Below are 12,264 nucleotides of genomic sequence, written 5' to 3'. Positions count from 1 at the left end.
AAAAATGGGGACTGACTGGACTGACAAAAGCTTTGACTAAGTTGACACCAGTGTGCAAGATTGCACCTCCACCTTGACCTGACAAAAGGGTGGATGTATGTATGTTTCGTTTTACAGGAGCAGAAAGGTGACAGCAGCAGGTTGCATGAGCTTTTGGGCCGTGCTGATTTAACCTTTTAATCACCACTTTCTGTGTCTTTGTGAATTTACCAGCAGTGTGTTATTCATGGCCTTGTATTGTTTACAGTGCAGAGGTCACTGTGAGAAAGTGTTCATACAGATGCGCTGCGCTAACATCTACATCACTTTTTCCACAGCAGAGTGTTAATCGTGGGATCTAATCACATGATTTACAGCAGGACACACCACTGGCTAATGTTTTTTCTTACGACAGGGCCTGGAGTGAAACTACTCCAGGGGAGAATCCCTGGGAATTTTTAAGAGACAATGCACAACTTTATTGTGCATGTCTGATTGTGCTCAGCTGACAGAGGGCAAAAGAGGGTTTTCAGGGGACGTTTTCATTTTTAAATTGCAGGACCGTGACATGAGGGATATGGAAGGATTGAGGTGCAGATGCAGACCATGACCAGGAGAGAATCTCCTGGTTCTGCTGGTTCTCCTGGTTCTCCTGGTTCTGGTACTCATCGTCTCTGGAGGTCTTTTATTTCATTTCCGGCAGTATTTTAAGTCAGGTGAGTGTCTCCTACTACACTACCCATAATGCCGATGGTTAGCAGGTAGGGGTGGGTTTTGATTAGTGATTAAATCGATTCTATCTTGGATAACGTCACATTGATCCATTAAAATCCTGAATCGATTTTTAAATATAAATGTATTTTACCCGAAACGCCTGAATCTCAGGTTAAAGCTGCCACAGTTTCAACAACCATCAAACAGCTAAAACAGTAACTGAGAGCAGGAACATGGATTCTGCACAAAGACGCATCAGAATCAGTTTCCATCTAAAAATCTCTGTTTTCTGCATTATTGGCTTGTTATTACCCACCAGTCTACCGTTGTTGACAGCGCTGTGGGCCGCTGGGTTTGTTGTTGTTTTTGACTTAGTCTCATTTCTGCTGTTCAAACTGAACAAACTTTGTAAAATGATGCAAAACTGCAAAACTCTCAGCTGTGTCTGTAATCAAACCTCTGTAACTTTGCTCTGCTTCACTTCATCAGGTCATGTTCACATGTGTTTTTGTTCTACTGCAGAATATTTTTAAGGTCATCTGCTATAAAAAGCCAGGCCAGGAAAATCTGCTTCATGTTTTTCTGTTTTATCCTCAGTTACTTTGACACATCTGCTGTGATGCTCACACCTCTGATGAAGTCTCACAGTGTCAGCTTTCTTTTTATAGATATAAAAATATGGAAATGAATGATAATATTTCTGACTGTCTGAGGCAAACTTCAGCGATTAAAAGTGAATGGATTGTAGAAATCAGTGAGGATACCCAGCCCTGTTAGCAGGTGTCCTCTGGTGGCTCCTTGACTGTCACACAATCATGTGCTGACAGGAAATGTTGCAGCAGCTTCAGTAAATGTTCCTCCCTGAGTTGTGCTCAGTCATGTGGTGGAGAGCTTCAGATGTTCAGAGCAGGAGAGCTCCAACAAGACCAGGACTGTGTATTTTCCACCATCTGCTGACATCACAGTATAACTGGTTCCTGTTAGTAGTGCAGTGTCAGTGGATGCATTTGACCAAAACCAGAGTGGAAACGGTCATAGATGTCGTGTTTCTTCAAGCAGGCTGTGAGGTGGGCAGCAAGCGGCTTCTCAACAAGCTTTGACCTGAAGGAGAAACTGATCTATAATGTTGGATCTAAGCTGGGTTTGCTGAGCTTTGCTTCCACAACAGCATGTTTGAAAAAGCTGGAACACTCCAGTCTGAAGAAAAGCGTTAAAAAGGTTTACAAGGCAAAAAGCTTTGTGGGGAGAATATCTGAGGGAGCTGAAGACGGCTAATTATCATCAAACGTCACAGGTGTAAAAGTAGAGCAGCAGTGAGCTGCCACAACAAGAACGCTCTGGGGGGGGTTTGTCATCGATTTCTTTGATCTTATCTACAGAAAATCAGACTTTTGTTGCTGTCTGCTGTAGAGCGCACATTTATAGGTGAGGCAGCTCGAGACGCAACAGCTGATTGTGTCCAACAAAACTTTGGAATTTCTCCCATTTTCTGATCTGAGTTTTGTGTCTAAAGTTTAAAATCGACTCTTTTATCCAATGGCATGTCCTCAAGTGAAGGTCAACAAAGACGCAGTTGTGGTCACTCAAACCTACATCCTCCGCAGACACGTTGCTGATGCTGAGGCCCAAAGAAACGAAGCGTGTGAGACACGGCCGACTGTGGAGGCTCAGTCTGTCTGTTCTTCTGCTCTTCATCCAACATGTCTGCAGCACTTTACAGGACGCTGCAGACTAGTTACCAAAGAACGAGTCAGGAACACATCAGGAACAAACTGAGACACACAAGTTTTACAGAGACCCAACGAAGATGAAGAGAAAGCTGCTGTAACCTGGAGACCTCAGTCTGACCCTGAAATACCCACAGATGGAGACACAAACACCTCCACCTGCACCGTCTGCAGCAGGGAGGGAAACATCCTGCTGAAGAAACAAGTGCTGCTCACTGTCAGGGCTCAGTGCTGTAGATGCAGGTCAGAGGTCAGAGGTCATGGTGGGACCAGTATCAGTTTACTCCATTGAATCCATTCAGCCTGTGGCTGATAATGTTTCTAATAACGACAAACTGGAAACACAACTTTACGATTGTTTCTTTAACATTTCCTGATATTCAGACACTTCAGCAGGAATCACAGCAGCAGCTGTTTTTGGGGATGATGCAACGAGCCTCGTCCACACCTGGAGTTTCTGTCCTTCTACTTTCTAAATACTCACAGGCTCAGGCAGTGGGGGTCACAAAGAGGTGGCTCTGAGCCCTTTATCGTTTGCAGTGCTGATGAACACTCTGATGTTTGCAGACAAAGTTATGATCTGCAGTGAGAGTGAGGAGGAGAGTCTGCAGAGAAGAGAAAGTACAAACAAGGAGAGATGAGGAGGAGGTCAGGGCTGATTGATCTATGACAGGAGGAGAGCAGTAAGAGTGAAGAGGAGGAGATGCAGTGAGACCTGCTGTGATGGAGACGGTGGCACACAGACAGGAGGAGCTGCAGGTGGCAGAGCTGAAGATGCTGAGAGTTTGGTTGGAGGTGAGCAGGATGGACAGGATTAGAAAGAAGAAGATCAGAGGGATCGCTCAGGTCCAGCAGAGCTGCAGTCAGACTGTGTGCTGGATGCTCCAGAAACTGACTCAGTGTGTGTGTCGAGTTCACACAGTGCAGAAACAAACTCACTTTACAACATTATCACAGGTTTATTGATCCATCAGAGCAGCTGGAAGGAAGAGACGAGCTCCTGAACATTTCCTGACGCTGCTGCACAAACAAAGTGAGTCATTATTAGTTTGATCTTTAATGTCACAGCTGTGTGAAACATGCTGATGTCACACAGTTTGATCAGACTGTGCATTGGTACATAGTGTTGCTTTTACTTCCATCATTTTATTGTCATATTTATATGTTTGTTTATTGATATTTAAATATCAGGTTTTATCCTGATATTGTGTGTTTTAGTGGACTAAGCGCACAATAGTAGCACCTGTGGAGGTGGGGGCGTTCCCCGAGGCGGCCTATCAGCCGCCAGGCTGACCTGTTAAAGGGGATAGTGAGGCAGAGATGGGAAGGCGACGCACGACAGGCGAGCAGGAGGAAAAGAAACGCGCACAAGCCAGCATAGTGGGAGGCGATGCAATCCACAGCAGGTGTCCCTCTGCCTGCATCTGGCTACGACGGAGGCTGTGTTCAGGTGTGGAGTGGGGCGGGACTGTGACGCGCTGTCAGGAGGAGACAGGTCTGCGACAGGAGCCCCGCCCCCTTGTTCCGGCGTGGTTTCCATCCCGGAAGAGAAATTCCTCTCCTGTTTCAGATCAGGAACATCTGCCCGCGTGTGGCTGGACTGTGGCATTATGGGAATTTTAGCCTATGGAAACATTAGTTTAGCCTTTGTGTTGACAGTGTAGAGTTATTTCTGCGGCTGGTTTTTAGCGTGTTGAGACTCTTTTTATTGTATAGGGGATTTTAACCTGTAACTCTGGTTGTGTCTGTTTCCATGGAAATAAATGGTGTGTTTAAGGCCAACTTAGTGTCTGAGCCCTGAGCGCTGACCCACTCACTCCCCTTCTACTTGTATGCAAACGCACTTTGAGGTGGAGATTTAGATCCACCACTTTTAGCGGCTCCACTAACACTGAAGCCTCACACAGGAAGTCATCTCCATGTGCTGTTTATTTACTTTCCGGCTCTTTGAAGCTTCGCTGCCAAATGTGGAGGAAAAGTTTTATGTGGAGCTATCTGCAGCATGTATAAACTGATATTAATCTTTAACAGGGCTGTCAAAACTGAGAGCAAACAAAAGAACTGCTGTATAATGCCGTCCACCCACTCAGTTTAATTGGTCACATGACTGCATCATATGACTAAAATGCATCATTGTTTTCAAAGGGCTCAGTTTCTGCAGTCCAGATTGCAACATAGACCGAGTGAAAGAAAGACGAGCGTGTGAAAAGCGGACGGTTCAGCCTGACCCTTAAACGCCCCACAGAGAGAGACAGCTGTGTGGCCTGGAGCCAGGGAAACATCATGGATGGAGAGTCGTGCTGCTCACAGTTACAGGTGTTTGTTCACTTTCACTTGGTTCTCTCTGCTTTCACTTATTCTTTTATTGTGTTTCTGTGTGAAGCTGTCGTGTCTCCTCTGCAGGTCCAGGATCAAACATCAGGAACAGAAGCAGCTCCATTGATCCCACTCCTCTGATGGCTGATCAATCAGTTTGATCTGTTTGATTATTGATCAGTGATGTCAGAGTGGAGTCAGTGTGATGTATGAAATATATCTTAAACTGTTCGGTGGTGTCGAGCCAAACGGACTTTAACGTGTGTTTGAACGAGCTGACGGTTCACTCGTTAAGCTGAAAGAAAGATGCTTTAATCACAGCAGTCACACATGTGTCCACTGTACCATCTGGAACTCTTCTTGTTTAGTACTCGTAATAACACAAACACTAAATCCTCCTGTTTGTAGCAGTGTGTACACCTGAGACTGTCACCTGTCTGTCTGTCCTGAATCAGTCTTATTAGGTAATGTTCAAATAATTTGATCAATCCAGTGTTTTCAGTGTGGGAGAAAGTACTCAGGGCCTTCAAGTTACACACTATGAAAGGCAGCAACAAGTTTAATGTTCAGAAACCTAAAGTATGTATCAGCAGCAGAATGGAGCTAAAATAAATGTTTGTTTCAGTTCTATGACGCTTTGAGTATTTTGGATTAGTAGCAGTGCTGTGTTTGTTGCATCATATCGCTGTAATTGTTTATATGATTTATATATTCTGAGCTAAGTTGATCTATAGTGTTACATCATATTCTATAAGGATGTTATGTGTTTGTAGACTTTCTGCCCAGTTTGACCCATTTAGCAGAAGTCAGCCTGTTTAAGGCTCTGATATCTATTCTGTGTGACTTAAAGCAGTTATGACATGGTCTGATTTTCTCACCCAATAAAGGAATATTTCATATATCAGTCTACTCTTCATTTTATCAGACACAGTTATCACAGCTCGTACATTTGCTTTTTACAGATATTTGTAAGGATTGAGCCAAATTTAGTAATGCCAACATACTGAAGGAACAACATTTGTCTCTTATATATAATACATCTATATATACACTGTCACAGATACTTGAGTGTCTTTGAGTGAAGATTTAAGGTGATAAGATAGGTGATATAAATAACTGCAACTTGAATCTTTACTGAAGCTCAGTGTTTGACACTGAGTTCACTCACATGTACCAGTGTACCTGCACATGTGACAATAGAAGTGATTTGATTTGAGAGTTCAAACTCACTGCTGTAATAACTTATAATGATTAATATAATAACTATAATATTGGCCATCTCATATTTACACTGACTTTAGTCTCATGAACAACATTAGCTGATTGTTATTTACTAGCTAATCTTAAATGACTGTTCAGTACAGAAATGAAGCCCAACAGTCATGTTTTACAGTCCTGTGGTCTCAGCCTCAGATACTTATTAAATCACACAAAGCTCATGTAGAAACAAACAAACGAACAAAACATGTTCTCCTTCATTTCTGTCAACCACACGTTTCCAGCTATCATGGTTGCTAGGCAACCTGGGCAGCGCGACGGAGGCTACACCGTCCCATTTCACAAGCCTCGCACTTCCGGCCTCAGCGGTCTTTGAGTACGCGGCCCTTGAGGATCGTTGAGGCTGCAGACTCTGAATTGGGAAACAGCCTGTTACTGCTACAGTTTACTGCTGTGGAAAAGCGGAGGGGGCGTAACAAAAGCAGAGTGAAATGGAGTGCTGTGATTGGTCAGAATATTTGTGGCTGTGGGATTGTGGTCCCTCTGTCCCACAAGCCCCTCCTGGTTTTTCACTTCCCGAAGTTTTTCTCTCCTGAACTTTGTGCCTGACGCTGATCGTCTCCGTGTGAAGCTCTGTGTTAAGGTAACGTTAGCAGTGTGTAATGTTTCCTGGCTAACATCAGCTGTGTGCAGCTTAGTTCAGCACAAATCTGCCGCTCCATAGTTCACGGTAACGGACTCACAGCTGGTCAAGAGGCTGACCGCGCCCTGAGCTCTGAGTGAGGCCGCTGTACGTGACGTGTTTCTGCCGAAAAAAGGAAACATGCTGTGAATATTTGCTCTGTTGTTTCTTTCTCTGCACGCTCTGGTGTCGCTTTGATTTTAAGAGGAAAAAAACGTTTCCCGTTAGTCTCTGTGTTTCAGGCTCTGAGTGTTTGTGTAGGAATCTGGACTCTCCTGAAAGAAAGAAATGTAAAGTTAAAGTAAAGCTGTTTGTCATCGTGTGTCTGGGATGAAGTCACATCAGAAACAGATGAATCTAAATCTGAATAATTAGGAACAGAAACACGCAGGCCCAGCGTCATTACGTCACCGAGTTATTCTGGAGAACAGCGAGAAACTCGCAGCTGCGCACACTGACGGCAGCGCTGCACAGCTGCACAGCCTCTCTCTGCTCTCAGTGCACACAGGTGACAGGCAGTAACCATGGATACAGGTGACAGGGAGGGTTTCTCTTGGATGAAGAGTCCCAAAAAAAGATCTCAGCTCATTTTCAGACAAACTGAGCACCTGATGACCTTTGACCTTTTCTTGTCCATCTTCCATTGCTGTTAATTTGCGCTCCAGTATCAACACAAACCCCCCAACCTGAGAATCACCACAACATAACCTAACAGACCTTAGTTCACAGATTCAGTTTGTATAGGGATTTTTATTTCTGGGATTTCACACAACCCAGGAAAAATCATTAAGACATGAATGAAATGTGCTCTCGTTGTAAGCAGACCCCCCGCCCCCCTCCCCTTTAGACAGGTTATGTGTGAGACTTCAGCACAGCAGGCGCACCAAGAGATCTCGCTCACTTTTCACGGATAGAATTTGGAAAACGCAAATGACTAGTCTCTATCATGATGTCTTCAGTTTTTGTGTTTGTTGGTTTGTTTTTATTCAGTTGTATTTTGCGAGATGGTTATTAGATGCTGAGAATCCCCCCGCCGCCCCGCCCCTCTCCCCCATGTGCAGCAAGCAGCAGGTGTACTTCACAAACAGAGGGTGCCTTTAATCCCTGCAAATGAGCGATAGAAAACCGATCGGTGCCCATGTAATCACAAAAATGTGCTGGCTTGATTTTGGGGGAGCATAGCTGTGAGCTACCTTTTTTTGCCAATGCCAACATTGACTCCGCCCCCACCACGATGCCGCCCTGAGCAGCGGTTCATGTCGCCTGTATCAAAAACCAGCACTGTACACAGGAGAGGCCAGGAAACAGAACCATTATTAACACTAATCAAAGAGTATTAATGGAAGAAACATATGAAAGGCTTCTGTTCCTTTATTTATCACCAGGAGATGTAACATAAAACCAGACGACGTATGCCAAAGCCGTGGGTTAAATGTGGAACAGGGATTTATTTTGCCAGGTAATTTCAAATGCAGCAGTTTTTTCAGCTCAAAAACTTCAGCTGACAAACTAACACACAAAAAGAAAGAGAGCTGAAGAAAGATAAGAAAGGACAGGGATAAGAGAGCTTCCATTTAAAGGTAAAGCCTGCTTATTAGTGTTGGATAAACTGGAAATGTAAATCTCATGTTTTTAAATCACATGTTTGGTCTGTACATGTGACATTATGTTTTTTTCATATTGTGAAACGTGCTGCAAAACACTGAGGCAGACCAACTGTGTTTGATTCAAGCTGAGTATAATCAGAATTAAAAAGTTTGTGTTCCCATCTACTGATATTTATTTATGATATTAATGTTCAGTTCATTTTTATTTCAAACATGTGCATTCACAATCATTACAAAATATAATTCCATTCTTTTGTTTGAAAAGGAGTAGGCAGAAGTATACACTTATTAGTCCCTACCCCCTCAAATTTGACCTCTCATTGATTTAATTTTCTTTGTAGCACAAAGTTCAGGGAGCTTTGAACCAAAACAGAAACGAGGTACTTTTACTTTCTTACTTTGAGCACAAACAGCACAAATCTGTTCAGTTCAGTTTCAGTTTTATGAATATTTGTTTTGTAAGGACGTTTCTGTATCTGTCGCTCTGCTGTCGCATTGATTTTAAAAGAGAAGTTTTCCGTTAGTCTCTGTGTTTGAGGCTCTGTCCCAGATGTTTGTTCAGTAGCCTCGGATCGAAAGTTAAAGTTACACACTCAGCACGTTGCATGAAAACAACATGAAATTCAGAATTTTACAGATCTGAACTGATCGTGTAACCTAGAAACACAGAAACACGTCTTTATGAAAAATTTCTCCTCAGAAATTGGACTGTGAAAAAAACTGAGATGAAGTGATGATGAGCTGGTCCTCATGTTCCTGAAAAGAAAGAAAGAGAGATTCTGGTTCTCAGAGCAGCAGCAGGGAGAATATCAGGGTTAGATCCAGGAGTTAAAGCTTTGGCTCATATTTCAGGATGTCAGTTAGGAGTTTAGTTTACTTTAGTTTACTTTAGTTTGAACTCTTGTTAGCAGAGTTGGGATCACATCTGAGGAGGCAGAGGAATCCTTTCAGAGAGCTGAGTGAGCCATAGCAGCTCCAGCTGTGTGTCCCAGTAAAACAGCACTTTTTACTATTTCCATGTTGTTGTATATTTAATACAGGTGTTTGATTTGATCTATGAGTGCCACATGTGCCACAGTGGTTGCCAAATGCAATGATCTGATTGGTTAGATCAGGAAAAAGTGTGATGAGTGTGTGCGCTGTTACAAACCAAGATTTAAACATGTGTGCAGTTGTAACAGTTTTTGTATGGTATTATTCCACTTGCCACAAATGACAGTGCAATAGGGAGCACACCCCCCCGCCCCCCTCCCACCCCCTTGGTGTGGCCGATTAGGTGAGGCTGGCAGTGATTACTGCCAGCCTGCTGAAGCCGTACGAGAGGTGAGTTGTGTTGTTCAGCACATAATATAGTTAAGTAGAGATACATACAACTTGTTCTATCAGCTGAAGGACACAGAGGGTAATAAGTGCTTAGTGGGCACGTTCCTGACACCAGTTTTATGTCCTGTTGTTTATGAATATTGTGTAAAGCTCTGTAGTAATGGGCTGTTCAGCTGTGCAGAGCAGTGTGCTGAGCCATTTGCACCAACACCGTTATGTTTCCATTCAGGAAATAAATCTGCAACAATCAACCAGACTCTTTGTCTTCTTAAAAATACAAAACAAGGCAGAGTGGAGGAGTTATTTGTGCCGGCCTGTTACAGCAGGGGGTAGCAGAAACCGGTTACACAGTGATGTGTGTGGAACTTTGGAGACAAGACTCGGTTTAAGTTGGTGATAACTTTTTTCTTTCAAGACCCTTCCTGTGTGCACAAATGTCTAAAACTAAGCAACAAGAAAATGATCTGAGTCAGGACAGCATGGGAACAATGATCAGGTCTCCAAAGTGTTTCTACACTGAGAAGCTTCACTGTGGATCTACTTCATGTGAACTCAGGTGAACTCTTCTGCTGTGGATCAGAGTTTCACACAGTCACAGAAACAAAGTTTTCCAATTCAGCAAAGAAGAGTTTTGTGCTGCATGTGAATGAGTCTCTCTGACAGCTGATTGGTGCTGATTACAGCTGTCAGCTGATGTGTTAGTTTCACTCATGATTAAACATCTTCAATGCAAACTGAGGAGATAAAACAGTCCAAATGTGGATAAAACCATGTGATTCATGCGTCTCCAGGAATAAAGTCAGAGCCTACAGGAGCTCCAAGTTCATCCTTGTTTCCTCAGACTGTTTGAATTCAAACAGTCAGAGAAACAGAAACATGGAGGTGTTCATGGAAGCGTCTGATTCCTGATGTCAGAGAAACTTAACATAATTCAGCAGAGCTGATGTGGAGCTGAGATCTGCATCAACATGAAGTTCACTAGGACAGTCACAGATATCATGTGTGAACACCACGTGATCCTAAAGTGTCTGAGAGCCCATAAAAGAGCTTTAATATAGTTTCATACGGTCGGAGTTTGCAGAGAGCTGACTGTATCACACTCATTGCTGTTCCTAATGTTATGTCAGTTTCTAGCTTTTTGTGTTTTGTTATTGGGAGGTCTTAAATGTCAAAGTCAGCAGGTGAGATCAGGTTTCTGTGATCCCTGATCTGGATCATGTGACCTGCTTTCTAGGTTACATGACAGGTCAGAGGTCAGCGACTGTAACTCAGTTACTCCTGTTAATGTGAACTCACTGAGTGTTTGCGGTTTACTTCTCAGACTGACTGAAGTCCACAAGAAGATGATGATGGAGGAAGAGGAGGACAGAGCAGAGTCTGCAGTGTCTAGCTGTGAGAGTGACACGTCCAAAGATCTAAATCCAGCCTTCAGTGCTGAACCTGGACCAACGAGGTCAGAGAGCTGAACTCACTGAGTTACAGAAATAATTCTGCACTGACATCATAATCAGTGTTGATTCTGGTTGATTGTCTGACTGTGTTTGTGAGCTGAGAGGAAATGAAAATGAGTTTGTAACAAAAATCAGTTTTGTCCAGTTTTCCTGTAAAAAGCTGAACTCTAATCTAAGAGGACTGTTACTGACAGGAAACAGCTGCATTATCTGCAGTCTGTGTGATCACAGCTGCTTCAATCATGTTTGTGTCTGCAGAGGTCAGAGGTCACAGTCTGCAGGGTCCAGCTGTCCATCTGTGAGGAGTGACCGGTCCAAAGATTTCCCTCCATTCTTCAGTGGTGAACCTGGACCAACGAGGTCAGAGAGCTGTGATGACTCCTTTACATGTTTGTGTTTCCTGGATAAATATGACCTGAAACATCCTCAGATTGTTACAAAGATTCATTAAAAAGAAAACAATGAAAGAGAAAAGATCCAAATGTTAGACTTGGTCATTTGCTGTTTGAGGACAGTGATGCTCATATCTGTGGGGAAAGTGTGACCTGAGTGGGTTCATGTTTGTCTTTAAAGAACAGAGCTGCTCTGATTCTCTTTGTGTCTGATCTGTTAAACAGTCTGAGAGGTCACAAAGAGACCCAGCAGCTAAAGCCTGGATCATACTGGCTGCTGTTAATGAGACTCCATCAGGACAACACTGAGCCACAGTGGTGTGGATGTAGTGGATAAATCCCACCATACTGATGCTCACATTTAATCACAGGGAACAAAACCAGATGTTACCTTCAGATTGTGACCTTTGGAGTGGACGATGCAGATTTCAATAGAGAATAAATGTTGTTGTTTTTCAGCTGTGAAAAAAGAATCTAATTTTGTGAACTTAAGAATTTATGATGCTGGAAAAAACATGGAGACTATAACACAACATTTCCACTGTATTCATAGAATGAATGTAAAACTGTCAGACATTCATTAAATATGCAAAATGTCTACAGAAACATCAGAGGGTCAGACGTGAAGCACTCAGTGATTTTGATCAAATGACTCATCAGTTATTGATCTGTACTGCACTGATCTACCACGTTAGTAAAGCTGGTGTTCTGGTGGTGGAGGGAGACCTCGGATCATGTTCTGGTTTTGGAGCAGTCATCTGCTGATGGTTCAGTTTAATGAGCTTCTTTAAAATCATCCCTGACATCACGACTGAAAGGACGTCCATAAACTTACTAAAAATGACCCATATTTTC

General features: G+C 43.2%; 1 protein-coding gene across 1 annotated transcript in view; it reads left to right on the top strand.

The window, feature by feature from the left end:
• LOC102787331 (uncharacterized) overlaps positions 1-12,264 on the top strand; it is a 526,954-nt gene that overhangs the window by 205,918 nt on the left and 308,772 nt on the right. The window contains exons 17-18 of the mRNA XM_087838425.1: positions 10,801-10,819; positions 10,888-11,019. Of these exons, the coding sequence (XP_087694551.1) occupies positions 10,801-10,819; positions 10,888-11,019 (151 nt within the window). The remainder of the gene's footprint in view (positions 1-10,800; positions 10,820-10,887; positions 11,020-12,264) is intronic.

This window comes from Neolamprologus brichardi, chromosome 3, assembly GCF_056152115.1.
Source record: "Neolamprologus brichardi isolate AB-2024 chromosome 3, ASM5615211v1, whole genome shotgun sequence".
Taxonomy (NCBI): Eukaryota; Metazoa; Chordata; class Actinopteri; order Cichliformes; family Cichlidae; genus Neolamprologus; species Neolamprologus brichardi.
The sequence above is the reverse complement of the archived record's forward strand: the minus strand, read 5'-3'. Positions and strand labels throughout refer to the sequence as shown.